The sequence below is a fragment of the Amyelois transitella genome, chromosome 4 (genome assembly GCF_032362555.1).
Source record: "Amyelois transitella isolate CPQ chromosome 4, ilAmyTran1.1, whole genome shotgun sequence".
Taxonomy (NCBI): Eukaryota; Metazoa; Arthropoda; class Insecta; order Lepidoptera; family Pyralidae; genus Amyelois; species Amyelois transitella.
Window position 1 is genome coordinate 1,548,756 of NC_083507.1, and position 16,603 is coordinate 1,565,358.

The following is a 16,603-nucleotide window of genomic DNA, read 5'->3' on the forward strand; positions in this document are numbered from 1 at the left end:
TCTTGTTTTATAACACCTAGCACTCTACTAAAATAATTTATTTTCCAGGAACTCCACGAAATCCACGGCGGATTACTACGTCAGCTGAAGTTAGCCACAGAAGCGTGTGTACCGGGGAGCGGCGCGCCGCGATTGGCTGATGTGTTCCTAGCGTGGCGAGAGAGGTTGCTACTATATGGGGATTACTGCTCTAATCTCACGCATGCGCAGGACACGCTCAAAGCACTAGACGCGAGAGACGCCACATTCAGCAAACAACTAGCGGTGAGCATGATCAACTTGTATAGTGTTTACATTAAATGAGTCTCGTCGAACCACGCAGTATATGGTTAGACTACCTAGTAATTTTCTAATTTCCTTTTTTATCTTTCAGAAATGTCAAAAAGAACACAGCGACGGCCGAATTCAGCTGCGAGACATCTTATCAGTGCCGATGCAGAGGGTTCTCAAATACCATCTGTTACTGGACAAACTGGTCCACGAAACGCAACCCGTGAGTTCACTCGGCCAATAGAATAGAATATAGAATGATGATGTTAAATGAAAATGAATGAATGATAATTTTAGAATGAAGTTAATGTTAATCAGACTATGAAAATCTGTTTTTGATGGCAGGCAGCTACAGCGTCTCTTAAATCTATCATCATATAGTTATATCAATCTATCATAAAGTTATTAAAGAGCGATACCAGATGGTGTAATATGTAACTCTTAAATTCATTAATCTGTCATGAAGTTTCTTAAAAGCGATTCTAGATGGCGTAATTTGTAATTATATGCGCGTGATTCTAAACCATGACTTCAGTAGAGTCATTAAGAGAACTGATTCCTTGAACACGATAGTAGTGTATTCATCATCTTTCTATGTTGGTACCAATATCCCTGGAGATTAAATCGGATCATTCAGTCAGTCACTTGAACGTGCAGGTTTCCCCACGATGTTTTCCTTCATCTTCAGAGCGTCTAACACGGAACCATTTTATCTTTAATATTTTATTAACTATAGAATCATGAGGAGTTCCGCAGCCTGGAGCGGGCCAAAGAAGCCATGGTGGACGTGGCGCAGTACATCAACGAGGTGAAGAGGGACAGCGAAGTGCTAGCCCTGCTCGCTAAAGTCCAGGTATTTTTTTATTTTTTTTTACTTAAGTGTTGAGTTGGCAATATTTTACAAGATTAGGTTTTCTAGATTGTAGTGTAGAAAAAGTAACGGCGATGGGTACCTGCTATTTGATACAGGTATTGAGTCCAGGTATTATTTTACTAAGTGTGTATGCATTATAGTTAACCTTTCGACCAAGGTTAAGGTACTTAGTTACTAAGGTCAATTGTACCCGAAACCGACGAGCTTGCATCAAGAGACTTACGAATGTGGATGAAGCGAAGAGAAAAGAAGTATGCAATGATCGTAGCAAATGTAAAGATCTCTGTTTACCCCTCCAGGAAGTTCTCGTATTTTCTAAATAATTTTAACTTAGTATTCGCAAGATTTGCTATGATTGAAATTATAAACCACGACCTTACCAATGTCACCAGGAGAGCATAATCGACTGGGAGGGCGGAGCCCTGGGCGCGGGGGGGGCGGGGCTCGCGGCGTACGGGCGCCTGCTTCTGGACGGCGAGCTCAAGGTCAAAGCGCATGAGGACCAGAAACTGAGGTCCAGATACGTGTTCGTCTTTGATAAGCTGATGCTGCTCTGTAAACCTGTTAAGGTAAGTTTTTGAAGTGTTGATGTTAGGTTTTATTTTTAATTAATTATTGGTTAACTACCTGAAAATATAATATTTCTGAAAGTATTAAGATGCATAGACTTTTGAAGGCCTTTCCTTTAACCATAGAAATCCAATTAAAAGACAACTCAGATTACTTCTAGTGTTTTTTACTACGCTTTTATTAGCTTGGGTTGTATTTTTTCTATCTGTGCAAGCAATATCAGAATTCCATTATCCCGAGCGTCACATGATTGGCTGACCAAACATTCCGCTCACTCCAGGAACATTACTCAATTGGTCAACATCGTAACATGTCATTCTGTCAATGTGAACAGGAGAACCAATACTCCTACCGAGTGGGGGTCCGCCTCGCCGAGTACCGCGTGGAGGAGGGGGGCGAGAGGAGGTCTCGGGGAGACGCTCGCTGGGCCGCGCACTTCTACCTCGTGAGGAGGACCAAGGACGCCACCTACACCCTCTACGCCAGGACCGACGACGCCAAGCGGAAGTGGCTCAAGGCCATCCGCGACGCCATGTGAGTGTTCCCGGCAGATAGGTGTCGTCTGGGAACAGACGCTTCTACCTCGTGAGGAGGACCAAGGACGCCACCTACACTCTGTACGCCAGGACCGACGACGCCAAGCGGAAGTGGCTCAAGGCCATCCGCGACGCCATGTGAGTGTTCCCGGCAGATAGGTGTCGTCTGGGAACAGACGCTTCTACCTCGTGAGGAGGACCAAGGACGCCACCTACACTCTGTACGCCAGGACCGACGACGCCAAGCGGAAGTGGCTCAAGGCCATCCGCGACGCCATGTGAGTGTTCCCGGCAGATAGGTGTCGTCTGGGAACAGACGCTTCTACCTCGTGAGGAGGACCAAGGACGCCACCTACACCCTCTACGCCAGGACCGACGACGCCAAGCGGAAGTGGCTCAAGGCCATCCGCGACGCCATGTGAGTGTTCCCGGCAGATAGGTGTCGTCTGGGAACAGACGCTTCTACCTCGTGAGGAGGACCAAGGACGCCACCTACACTCTGTACGCCAGGACCGACGACGCCAAGCGGAAGTGGCTCAAGGCCATCCGCGACGCCATGTGAGTGTTCCCGGCAGATAGGTGTCGTCTGGGAACAGACGCTTCTACCTCGTGAGGAGGACCAAGGACGCCACCTACACTCTGTACGCCAGGACCGACGACGCCAAGCGGAAGTGGCTCAAGGCCATCCGCGACGCCATGTGAGTGTTCCCGGCAGATAGGTGTCGTCTGGGAACAGACGCTTCTACCTCGTGAGGAGGACCAAGGACGCCACCTACACCCTCTACGCCAGGACCGACGACGCCAAGCGGAAGTGGCTCAAGGCCATCCGCGACGCCATGTGAGTGTTCCCGGCAGATAGGTGTCGTCTGGGAACAGACGCTTCTACCTCGTGAGGAGGACCAAGGACGCCACCTACACCCTCTACGCCAGGACCGACGACGCCAAGCGGAAGTGGCTCAAGGCCATCCGCGACGCCATGTGAGTGTTCCCGGCAGATAGGTGTCGTCTGGGAACAGACGCTTCTACCTCGTGAGGAGGACCAAGGACGCCACCTACACCCTCTACGCCAGGACCGACGACGCCAAGCGGAAGTGGCTCAAGGCCATCCGCGACGCCATGTGAGTGTTCCCGGCAGATAGGTGTCGTCTGGGAACAGACGCTTCTACCTCGTGAGGAGGACCAAGGACGCCACCTACACCCTCTACGCCAGGACCGACGACGCCAAGCGGAAGTGGCTCAAGGCCATCCGCGACGCCATGTGAGTGTTCCCGGCAGATAGGTGTCGTCTGGGAACAGACGCTTCTACCTCGTGAGGAGGACCAAGGACGCCACCTACACCCTCTACGCCAGGACCGACGACGCCAAGCGGAAGTGGCTCAAGGCCATCCGCGACGCCATGTGAGTGTTCCCGGCAGATAGGTGTCGTCTGGGAACAGACGCTTCTACCTCGTGAGGAGGACCAAGGACGCCACCTACACCCTCTACGCCAGGACCGACGACGCCAAGCGGAAGTGGCTCAAGGCCATCCGCGACGCCATGTGAGTGTTGCCGGCAGCTAGGTGTCGTCTGGGAACAGACGCTGAACCAGATTCTAATAATCAGCTGCACGACTTAATAAATTACTAAATAAATATATACGGGACAAATTACACTGATTGAGTTAGCCTCGCAGTAAGTTCGAGACTTGTGTTACGAGATACTAACTCAACGATACTATATTTTATAATAAATACTTATATAGAAAAACATCCAAGACCCAGGCCAATCAGAAAAAGTTATTTTCTCATCATGCCCTGGCCGGGATTCGAACCCGGGACCTCTGGTGTCACAGACAAGCGTACTACCGCTGCGCCACAGAGGCCGTCTCTAATAATGAAAGGGAGATTGAAATAATGGCAGTAGCTGGCCCATTGCCTACAAAAATTCATTCCCTTAATCGTCTTTTACGACATCCATGTGAATGATACAGTGTCGGTAACCACAGTTTAAATTAAGAAACAAATGATCAATCATAAACACAGATTAAAAAGACTTATCAAGAGAGCATTGTTCCAGAGACAACCTAGAGCCGGCCGGGTGTCGCAGCACGGACCACAAATTTGTTCTGCACACGTTCGAGAAACCCGCCACTTGCCACCATTGTTCCAAGTTCCTCAAGGGCAGGATATTCCAAGTGAGTATTTTTACAGTTTAAGAGCTCTTGTTTGTTTGTTTGTTTGTAATATCTTTTTTTATTTATTGACGGCCTCTGTAGCGCAGCGGTAATACGCTTGTCTGTGACACCGAAGGTCCCGGGTTCGAATCCCGGCCAGGGCATGATGAGAAAAGAAATTTTTCTGATTGGCCTGGGTCTTGGATGTTTATCTATATAAGTATTTATTATGAAATATAGTATCGTAGAGTTAGTATCTCGTAACACAAGTCTCGAACTTACTTCGAGGCTAACTCAATCTGTGTAATTTGTCCCGTATATATTTATTTATTTATTCTTTTTTTTTTCTCCCACAATTTGAACAAATAAGGTGGAAATAACAGATTAAAAAAGGTTGCATTTTTATTGTACATTGAAAGAACATAAAAAGACAGTGAATTGGTAAGATAAATTATACAAAGGCGGACTTATCCCATTTAGGTATTCTCTTCCAGTAAACCTTTAGATAACTAAGAGGAGAGTAACTTATATAAGGCAGAAGTACTTACAAATTCTTATCCTATATAATCTTACATACTTTTGAACCGTTGGTCTGATTTTGATGAAATTAAAAAGGAATATAGAATATATCAATGGAATTTTTAAGTTCGCGTAGAAACAATATCGGTCAAGTGGTTTTTAAGAAATATACAGTTTTGTAAAAAAAATTAAACGTCCGCGCTGAACTACTACTAGGCGACTAGTCGTTTATTTTGAAATAAAAAGTCTTATTTCACTGATTAAAAAATTTCGCATTGCATTATACTGTTTATAAATAAAATAGGTTAGGTACGAGTATTAAACGCGCACGTAACGTACCACGCTCGCTCGGTGACCACAGATCATTCTAACACGATTCCTTACGTCCGAGACAAAATAACCTACCTTGGGTTACGTGCGCGAGATATACTCGTATGTGATGAGCAGAGATCGGAATAGGTAGATTGATTTTATGTACTTGCATCGTGAACTACCATAGACAGCATAATATGGATAAGCCTCTTTTCCGGGATTCCATTTCAGTACTTACGGGATTGAATTAAATATTATAAATTTATGGATTTTCAAACTACAGCACATGAAATTTATAGAAAGCAAATCGGGGGAAAACAGCTACCACTAATATATTCTTCTTCCCACTTGTAAAATATTTCGGAAAAAATCTTAATAATTTACAAATCCGCAATCCCGGAGGCATGTCCATATTCAATCCAATCCAATCCAAATCTAATTCAATCTACCTATTCCGATCTCTGGTGATGAGTGTGCGTGTATGCCCAGGGCTACCTGTGCTCGGTGTGCGGCGCGTGCGCACACAAGGAGTGCATCGCGCTGTCGGGGCGCTGCGCCGGCGCGCTGGGCGCCGCCGCGCACGCGCCGCCGCCGCCGCCGCACCCCGCCTCCGCCGACACCGTGCTGCACTACTACATGTGGTACGTCACGTCACGCTGTTACACTAACGTAGCACATAATGACGTCAACACAACTTAACGATGACTTGTCCAACGATTTATTTTAATTCTGACTGCAAAAAATGATGAATGATACGGAGTGGTCCTACTCTTAAAGTGTCCGGAACCACAGTTTAAATTCAGAAACAAATGATCAATCATAATGCAAATTAAAAAGACTTATCAGAGAGCATTGTTCCAGAGATAACCTAGAGCTGACCGGGTGTCGCAGTGTCGCAACTTAACTATACCTTGTCCAACCATTTATTTTAATTCCGACTGTAAAAAATGATGAATGAATTTTTGGTTATATTCGGTTAAGATGTTTTGACCATTTGTTTCACATACGTGGCGCTATTTTTTTCTAAGCGGTTTTTGGTCTCCCAAATATAAATAAGATGACTGATATTATATAAAACGCCATTGCGTCCCTTATCTATACCAATACTAAAAAACTGAAGAGTTTTTTTTGTTTGTTTGTTTTAAAGCGCTAATTTCATGAACGACTGGTTCGAATTGAAAAATTCTTTTTGCATCGAAAAGACCATTTATCGAGAAAGTCCAGGCTATATAACATCACGCTGCAACTACAAGGAGCAAAGAAATAATGGAATATGTCAAAAAACGGGTAAAATTATTCATCCTTGACGGTTTCAATGATGCCCAAAATTACTAATCCACGCGGACGAAGTCGCGGGCACAGCTAGTCTTTAATATATCTATATAAAACTGACGGAAACGCACAGCCAAAACTAGTAAGAGTGGAAAGTTATCATTTCATTATGACAATTCCTTCGGTGAGGGTCTGAAATATTAAGTTTTACACGGGCGTCTTCTAATCTAAATTATAATATTTATCTTTCACTGTGTGCCGCGTGGTACCCGGCACCAATACAAAAAAGTATAGGACCACTCCATCTCTTTCCCTTGGATGTCGTAAAGGGATAGGCTTACAAACTTGGGATTCTTTTTTAGGCGATGGGCTCGCAACCTGTCACTATTTAAATTTGAGATTTAAATAGTGACAAGTTGCGGTTCTATCATTAAGCCAAATAGCTGAACGTGGCCATTCGGTCTTTTTGCGAGACTGTTGGCTCTGTCTCCCCCGCAAGGGATATAGACGTGACCATATGTATGTGTCTATTCACTGTCGCCAGGTACGTGGGCGAGATGGGCAGAGAGACGGCAACGGCGCGCCTCGAGCGGCGCCTGGACGGCACGTTCCTGCTGCGCGTGCGAGCGGGACACCACCATCACTCCGACACCGACACACACTACGCGCTCTCGCTCAAGTAGCTATTTACACTTTCTGTGATGGCAATTGGCCTTTTTTTTTTCTATATAACAACGGTTACCATTCGTACATACATTATCACGTATCATAGTCGCCTTTTACGACATCCATGGGAAGAGATGGAGTGGGTGACGTAAAAGACGACTAAGGGATAGGCTTATAAACTTGGGATTCTTTTTTAGGCGATGGGCTGGCAACCTGTCACTACTTGAATCTCAATTACATCATTAAGCCAAACAGCTAAAGGTAGCCTAACGGTCTTTTCAAGACGTGTTTGTTGGCTCTGTCTATCCCGCAAGGGATATAGACGTGAGTATATGTATGTATGTATATTCTTCTCTTGTCCACAGAACGGACAACACTGTGAAACATATGCGCGTCTGCTGCAAACTGATAGACCAGGTGCGCCACTACTACCTCTCCGAGTCGAGGTTCTTCCGCAGCATCGTCGAGCTCGTCTCCTACTACGAGAAGACCAGCCTGTCGGAGAACTTCATCGGGTATGTATGTCTGTCTGTGACACAAAATGTCAGGTCATGATGAAAAAAAAATTTCTGATTAGCCTGGGTCTTGGATCTCAATTGCATCTTTGCTGTCCCACTCTCCCCTATAATGGTCCGGGATCTGAGTCTTGGATGTTCATGTACGTGAGTTTGTTTGTTTGTTTGAACGCGCTTATCTCAGGAACTTCTGGTTCGAATTAAAAATAATATTTTGTGTTGAATAGACCATTTATTGAGGAAGGCTTAAGACTATACATATAACATCACGCTGCAACTATAAGGAGCGAAGAAATAATGGAAAATGTGAATAAAACGGGGGAAATTATTCATCCTTGAGGGCTTCAATGATGCCCAAAATAACTAATCCACGCGGACGAAGACGCGAGCACAGCTGGTTATTTATACAGATTCGTGTCATAATTGGAATTATCTGGTTATTTATACTGATTCGTGTCATAATTGGAATTATCTGGTTATTTATACAGATTCGTGTCATAATTGGAATTATCTGGTTATTTATACAGATTCGTGTCATAATTGGAATTATCCGGTTATTTATACAGATTCGTGTCATAATTGGAATTATCTGGTTATTTATACAGATTCGTGTCATAATTGGAATTATCTGGTTATTAATACAGATTCGTGTCATAATTGGAATTATCTTGTTATTCATACTGATTCGTGTCATAATTGGAATTATCTGGTTATTTGTACAGATTCCTGTCATAATTGGAATTTTAATTGACCCTTTGTGTTTCTGCGCAGGCTCAACTCAAACCTCCGATGGCCGTTCCGCCGGGTGGTAGCCACCGTGATCCACGACTTCAGGCCGCTGGAGGCTTCCCAACTGGCACTGAGACCTGGGGCTAAAGTGCTGGTGCTCAGCAAAGAAGGCGACAGTCGAGGCTGGTGGAAGGGCAGGACTTTGGATAAGGTAAATTAAAGGTCATTGTAAATCTAGCGATCTGTCCCGTCTTCGCTCGTGTAGCATTTATACATATCTATACTAATATTATAAAGCGGAAGCGTTTGTTTGTTTGAACGCACTAATCACAGTAACGACTGGTTCGAATTGAAAAATTATTTTTGCGTGGAATAGACCATTTATCGAGGAAGGCTTTAGGCTATAGGAGCAAAGAAATAATGGTAAACGTGAAAGAAACAACTTGAGGGCTTCAATGATGCCCAAAATAAATATAACACGCGGACGAAGTCGCGGGCACAGCTAGTCCCTTATATAACCTTCCTCAGAAAACCCTCTTTCCAACATTTCGAATAGAAACAAAATCCGTTTACAACTTTTTGAGATTAGCGCATACGTACAGACAGAAAATAGTGGGATTTATAATATGACAATGTAGTGATAAAAATAGTAAAGGGCCAAGGATATTACCCTGGGGGGCTTCTTCATAAGGACTGAAATCTGATGCTAAACTACTGGTAATCGACAGTCGAAAATGGTGAGTCTTGCTACTTTGGATAAGATAAATTAAAGGCCACATTTGATCTAGGCCGCTAAAAGCTCCTTGAAAATGCGACGAAATTTTAGTACTGGATAAAGATAAATTAATAGGCATAAGGCTCTTGAATTCTGTCACAAAATTACAAAAAATCAGCAGCGGACTCAAGTTACCACCTTAAGGTAACCCACAAAAGTCGTATCGTATAAAAACGGTTTTAGTATTTACATACATACATATAATCACGTCTATATCCATTGCGGGGTAGACAGAGCCAACAGTCTTGTTAAGACAGATAGGCTACGTTCAGCTATTTGGCTTTAAGATGGAATTTTAGTATTTACATTGATATAGTTATAAGTTTTTTTTTTTTTTAGGGTGACAACCGATCTGGCTATTTCCCTAAGGAATGCGTGCGGGAGGAGCCCGAATGTATCGGGGCGCTTGACTGATGTCAGCTTTGCCTCGCCGAGCGAGAGCTGCACTTTCGGGACCCTGAGCCCGGGGACCTGGTTTGAATGCGCCAGCGTCGTTAGACCCGCCGTTGTGATTGGTTAGTTAGATAACGCGGGTCAACTTGAATTGGACACCAGAGTTAATAGACTCGTCGTTGTAAATGAATTGTTGGATAGCGCGGATCAAGTTGAAATGTACTCCTGTGTTGCCAGCATAATAAGACTACACGTTTGAATAGATGTGTTGTGGATACCAGTTTAATAAGATCTATGATTGAGACTGATTGATATGATAGCTAGGGTCAAGTTTAAAAGGACATATGTGAACACCAACTTAACAAGATCTAGGTTTCATAGCCATTCGAATAGATACCGATGTATCTATCACGCGATCGCCTCAATCTTTTTTATCATTCCATTAACTGTTTTTATAAGATTCAACTTAGAAGAAGTCTATTTTGTAAGCAAGGATCTTGGTTTATTAGACCTTAACATATTATGGCATCAGATCATATAACCAATATGTTATGATCTAGCCGAGATACTAAATTACCTGTTAAAGACGATATTATATGAATGATATTGACATCCAATATAAATCATTGTTTCTCCTTGGCAGTAACCAATATATGAAAGACCATCATATAAACTTAGTGCTCAGTTCTTAGGTCTTTTTAACACGGTTGGTAATATTTAAAAGAACATTTATGAAACACTGAAAAGGGTATAAAGAAAAATGTTCACGAAGAAGTTTTAAAATAATGTTTGACACAAATGAGGGCTAGTATGTGGATAAAGCGGGTTTGAAATATGAAGTTGTAATTAAAGTGACATTTATTTATGTTTAAGCTTAAGAGTGGTGTCTAAGTGTAATGAAATTAGTAAATAAATAAAATCCAGCCAGGCCGAGGAAATATTGATAGGAAAGTTGAGAAGATTGTGTCTTTTAAGGCTTTTAAATGAGATTATGCTAGCACCAAACTTTCAGGACTCAGAAGCCTTAAGAGATTCAGTCCTATCATCAAACGATATATTTTGGGTTGAGGCCTACTAAATACAAATAAATACATAGCAAATATGACATGCAACGGCCTTATGTTGCTTTATATTATAGGGATATGAGGGAACTCACAACACCTTAATTGAAATTTAGAGTATTTACTTAAAAAATGACATTTAATTTTATTTTTTGACCAGCATTAGTCTATCACAGTTTCCTGTGGACCGTTGAGTGATGTTCCCTAATTGACGCGGCCTATACCTACTGGTGCAAATAGATATGGCCGACTCAACTTTATATTTTGATTCAGTGCGGACGGCCTTGGCAAGACAACTACAAAAATAGAACTGTTTTGCATTGCTGTCCGCTCAGAATCGGTCTAGTGATAAATTCACTTTCTAATTATTCGTCTGGGAGACAATATGAAAGATTCTACTTTTACTCAATATTAATAATAATTATATATTTCTACTCCTAAAGTTTATCGTTGACTTGAGATATAAATATGAAATTTTAATATAGGTACCTAGCAGCGAAATGAGCTGCCACGCGGAATCAATGCAAATCTTCAATGGGTTATAATAATAATAAGTAGTTTACGAAGTCTAGCAAAATGGCTGTATGAGCAAGTTTTCTCTTATTTAATATTTATTAGTCATTGAGCGCTCTCGACGTTATAAATATATAGTAGATAGAATTTACGTCGTTCAGTGCAATAAATATTTAGACAAGTACTATACTGTTCAAATGTAGTTGAGCTACTGTTCATATTGTCCACTTTTAAAGATGTTAATAAAAATTAAAAAAAAAAAATTACTCATTCATATCAATAGATGAAAAAAATCACGAATTTTCGGCAAATGTTTGATAAATTCTATGCTAATTGTTACGTAGGTATTTTATGACAGATTAATACTTTGTGAATTGACACACAAAAACAAAGAGAGTTATAATAATATGCTTACCGCTTTATGTGCGGTGTAACAAGCGTCATAAACATATATTTTTATACCATGACCACAGTAGATGACAAAAAGCAACTGTTCTGTACAAAAAACACGGTATTGCAATCTCAAACTTAGTTATTAAGTTCGCCCGTCGGATGTAACACTGACATAAATGAAATTCTTCATTGCACATTTCGCTTGTTGGTGCAATAGAGAATTTTTGTAGTAATCTTACATTCGACGGGCATTTAATGTGTTTATTGGATCATCTAGCTCGATACGAATTAGTAGTCAATGTGTAAATGTAAAAGTATATTGTGTAAGTATAGTGTAGCATTTACTGGCTCGGTGGACGGTATCAGAACAATCTGTGTACGTAGCCCTTCCCCTCTCTTACCAATGCTCAAGACGAAATGACTGTGGGTGCAACTGGGAACACTTGCACCCTCGGTCATTTTTAATATTATGGGACCCGAAATGGACCCAAGAGTTTAACTTTATGACGTCATAACACCGGGCCAATACTTGTGTATATGTTTAAGGCACCTGTTGCTGTCTCACTCTATGATTCCTCTTCGTAATTGTCTATGCTCTCTCGGGCACGTGGCACGGTATGTTTTGATGGTGCGAAAAAAATGCTTTAATTTAGATTAATGATATTATTAGCATGGTACAGAAAATGTGTATAAGCGTGGAAAAGCCGCCAACTTGTGTGAAGGTGTATGAGCGAAATAATAATTATAACTGTATATTTGTATGTAAGTACATTCACTGCGGTGTTATATGTTGGACTATTGGAAGTTGAGGCCTGTATGAACTAGAATAAAATTATGTTTTGGAAATTACCATTTTGCTCAAAGTAAATCGACACATGACGCATTTATTATCCCACTTTTTTTAATACTTTAATCTTTTTTCAATTAATTTAAAGATTCTACATAGTGAGATGAAGTGCCAAGTTAATTGCTGATTTTTGAAATCCAACGGCACATCTGATGTGCGGAATTTTATCATTCTTTAAATAATTATTTTTTATCATATATTTCAATTTTTATCGCCCTGTTACCGGAGTAAATATAGAATTCTCCAAAACAATGTATTTTTTTAAAATTCCAACATTATAATAATCATATCATAAACAATTTTAAAATTGTCACAAAATACTTTGTACCTACGAAACATCTTCTTCCATGACTCTTCAATTATATCCAATTGCTAGTTTTGTAAATATTATGCAGTAAAAAAATCATTCATTACAATCGCTGATGAAGGTAAACAAAGTACCTATATGGCACACAACTTCGATCAACTATATGGTACTAGATACAAAAATCAGAGCAAAATATAACAAAAAACATCCTCAATTTTCTGCGTCATTTCATGGAGAAATGTACTAAATACAAACAAAGTCGTCATTCCGTTGCAAAATAGATTTATATATTTTTATTGCAATTTGTCTCTGTCTCGTATCTCTGTGAATGAGCAGAGTTTAATATTTTAGGATTGTGTGCTTTATTGTAATGTATTAAAATCTATTTTCCAACGGGCGCACGCATTTACATTTAGTATACTTTTCCACGGTAATTTGTGTCTAGTTATTTATAGTACGTATATGAAGTGTAATACATATAAGTGAAAAAGAGCGCAATGAAAGTGATCCTTCCACGATGTGCGAGAGTATATGAAATGTTATTAAATATTACGTGTATTTAAATGTCTAAAGGTGGTCACTGTAGGTGGATCGTGTAGTACACATAAGTGCATAAAACCATATAAAAATGGACAGGTACTTAACTGTACATTGAATTGTATTTATATTTCTGTCCTTAAAATTTATAAGTTACATAAAACTTAGCGATGCTATTTTTTTATGAAATCGGTGAGGTCAATAATTTTCGTTCGTAATGAGTAATTTTTTGAACGGTTTCGTTATGTTAACGAAGGAAAATTATTTTCCTCATAGGTTAGTGGTACATATATTATTTAAAAAAATAGCACACTAAAACATACGGGCAAATTTAAGAAAATCATGTTATTGTAGAACTGACATATTCAATGTCCTTACGTGACCACTTATAAATTAGTCATAATAAATGAAATGCATGTATAAATTATATAAAATAAACAATTATAGTGCCACTTTAAATGAATATGCTTCAATATTATAATAAGATACGGTGAACCCACCTCTTTAATTATAAAGTTGTGAAAAAAATATTAAATGCAATTATAAAAAGATATATTATATTATGTGAAACAAACACAGTAGATAAATGTGCGGTGCAATGCCGCGATGTTGTTATCGTGTAATATATACGAAAAAATGTATATTAATATTATCATACAATATATGAAACTTGGTTGTTGTGACATAATGATAAATATATATTTTTTCTATTTAAGTTGGGTAGCCGATGGCGATGTCACGACAGTATGAGGGAATGCAACGGGTTGTAATTTTATTGATTATTAAATTTGGTGCCAAACTATAGGTTCTGTAGCAGGCGACGATCCTCCTATTGCGCTTTGGCGTCGTCTACAAAGTACCTTATATTTTTTCTTTATGTAACGCACAAATTTTACACCGATTAAGTATTTAAAACGCACGCAGAGTGGGTGCGGGCTGGCCGTCATACCGGTCTGTTTCTAAAATCTTTTTGGGTAATCTTAAAGTAAGAGGAATAGATAAGAAATATGCTTCGTGAATTAATCGACTGTCTCGCTCCCACTTCCTGCGTTTCAATGTAACAAAATGTGAGGTCTCTCATAAGCGTTGTCTCAACGTGCTTAAACCGACCAATCACACAAGCGATTAGTCAGCATTTCATTAATTTGTTGTAGAATTGGAAGAAAGGACTGCTGATAATGGTGCAATAACCATGATCCATGATGGGTGAGATTAACAGGCACCCTGTTTATTACAAGATCAAGGAGTTCTGACAAGTGGCGATCCCATCCTGGGTCATAAATGGGTCATAAACCAGGTCTGTCCACCACCGCAGCCGGGACCAGCTCCAGAAGGGATATAGCTCCGCTTATGTGGGATCTCACTTTGAGCCTGACATTTTAGTTCATTCCGTGATACGTAGATATTTATTGGTACACTAGATATGTTTACGATTTCACGATTTTCGCACTAAGTTGTCACGTTCATTATTAACACATCGATTGAGTCAATAAAATAACAACTAACTTTACTTATTTATAAACTGATTTTTACATTCTTGTCGGAAGCTCAAAAGGTCTGAAATCAGGATTTTATGAAATAAGTATAAAGATGGTACAGCAGTAATTTTAAATCAAAATAAATCCAATGAAATGTAATAAAAAAAGTAATAAAAAAAAATTTTCAAAAGTTGTTTTTTCGCTAAACAATTTTTGTTTTAAAATATTTTTTTTTATTACTTATAGAAAATATCTTTGTTTACGGCCTATAAAGAGCAAATGATTTTTCTTGAATGTAAACAATTTCTTTTAGGGCTAATTTTTTTTTATATAAATTTAAACAGATACTAATTTGATATACCTACTTTACAGTATGTAACTTTTAGTTTTTGAATAAGAAATTATATATTTTTATTATTTTATTACCTCAATGCACCACAAACCTTAAATCAATGTGAATATGTAAATTTTAAAGTATATTTTCATGTAAGAAATCAATCGTCAGTGATAATTATATTGACTTAAATCCAAATCTGGTTCAATACCTATGTATACTATAATCACACATAACGCTAAATAAAGGTGCTGTCACACTATTAACTTAAACATTTTGTGTTCATTACTTTGGAGTGAGTCGTAAGCGCCCGACGAGATCGGTATAAATGTATTTTGATATTATTTATGTTCACGTTTGTAAATATATTATAAAGAAAGGCATATCTCATTGTTCAGTAGTTAGGTGACATCAAACTACCAATAAATGTTGGAAGTATACAAGTAATTTTGGTGGTTTATTTAATTATTAATATAAGTAAAGATATTTTCAGTTATTTTAAGAGCAGTGCAATAAAAAAAAAGAATAGGACCACTCCATGTCGTTCCCATGGATGTCGTAAAAGGCGACTAAGGCTACAATAGGCTTACAAACTTGGATTCTTTTTAAGGCGATGGGCTAGCAACCTGTCACTATTTGAATCTCAATTCTATCATTGGGCCAAACACCTGAACGTGGCCTATCAGTCTTTTCAAGACTGTTGGCTCTGTCTACCCCGCAAGGGATATAGACGTGATTATATGTATGTATTTATGTAAAGATATTTTCCCTGGATTGCGCGTGTGAACCTCTAGAAAGTAGCTATATTTGTTACTACTACCCCCGTTGCGTGGAATGCGCAAAGCCTTTTTTATCGCGCGAAAAACTATAGCTGTCCCTTTTCACGTCATAATAAAAAGCGAATCAGCTATATATAGTTTTTCGCGTGAAGCTGCAGGATAGAGAAGCTGGAGGTCTATTTATATGAACAGTATTCCCGAGGTCTTTTCATTGTACAAAAAGAGTAAAATAAAACTATAAATGAGATCTTTTAATTTTATTAAATTATTTTTGACTTATATGTATAAAAATACAATAAAATTTAAGTACTTACATGATTTCTAGAAAATTAATACTTATAAAATTTATAAAACAAAATCTGTAAATTCGTTTAAAACATGAATTTTTCTACTCAATAGATTTCTGATCGTTACTCTTACTGCAACTACGCACTTAGACTAAGCTATGTCTAACGTTGCCGAACTAACGATAGTCGACCTTGGAAACCAGCTCTACAATGTCTATTATCGAATCCTTAAAAAGCGACTCTTTTTTTTTAGGCGATGAGCTAGCAACCTGTCATTATTTGAATCGTATTATATTGACTCTTATTACGCCACACACCTGAACGCGGCCTTTTAGTCTTTTAAATACTGTTGAATCTGTCTACCCCGCAAGGGATATAGACGTGACTATATGTATGTATGTATGTATTTCTCAAAAACACCGTTATAATGCTAGTTAATAAGATGAGACAGTGACCACATTTCAAATATATTTTTGTCCAACGT

General features: G+C 39.5%; 1 protein-coding gene across 1 annotated transcript in view; it reads left to right on the forward strand.

Moving 5' to 3' along the window:
- The window catches only part of LOC106130951 (protein vav), a 31,762-nt gene extending 18,229 nt beyond the window's left edge, over positions 1-13,533 (forward strand). Inside the window, exons 6-16 of the mRNA XM_060953730.1 lie at positions 49-264; positions 374-493; positions 1,007-1,123; positions 1,537-1,713; positions 2,049-2,248; positions 4,306-4,423; positions 5,723-5,874; positions 7,050-7,184; positions 7,537-7,686; positions 8,458-8,626; positions 9,530-13,533. Of these exons, the coding sequence (XP_060809713.1) occupies positions 49-264; positions 374-493; positions 1,007-1,123; positions 1,537-1,713; positions 2,049-2,248; positions 4,306-4,423; positions 5,723-5,874; positions 7,050-7,184; positions 7,537-7,686; positions 8,458-8,626; positions 9,530-9,604 (1,629 nt within the window). The 3' untranslated portion in view covers positions 9,605-13,533. The remainder of the gene's footprint in view (positions 1-48; positions 265-373; positions 494-1,006; positions 1,124-1,536; positions 1,714-2,048; positions 2,249-4,305; positions 4,424-5,722; positions 5,875-7,049; positions 7,185-7,536; positions 7,687-8,457; positions 8,627-9,529) is intronic.
- The last annotated feature ends 3,070 nt before the right edge of the window (positions 13,534-16,603 follow it).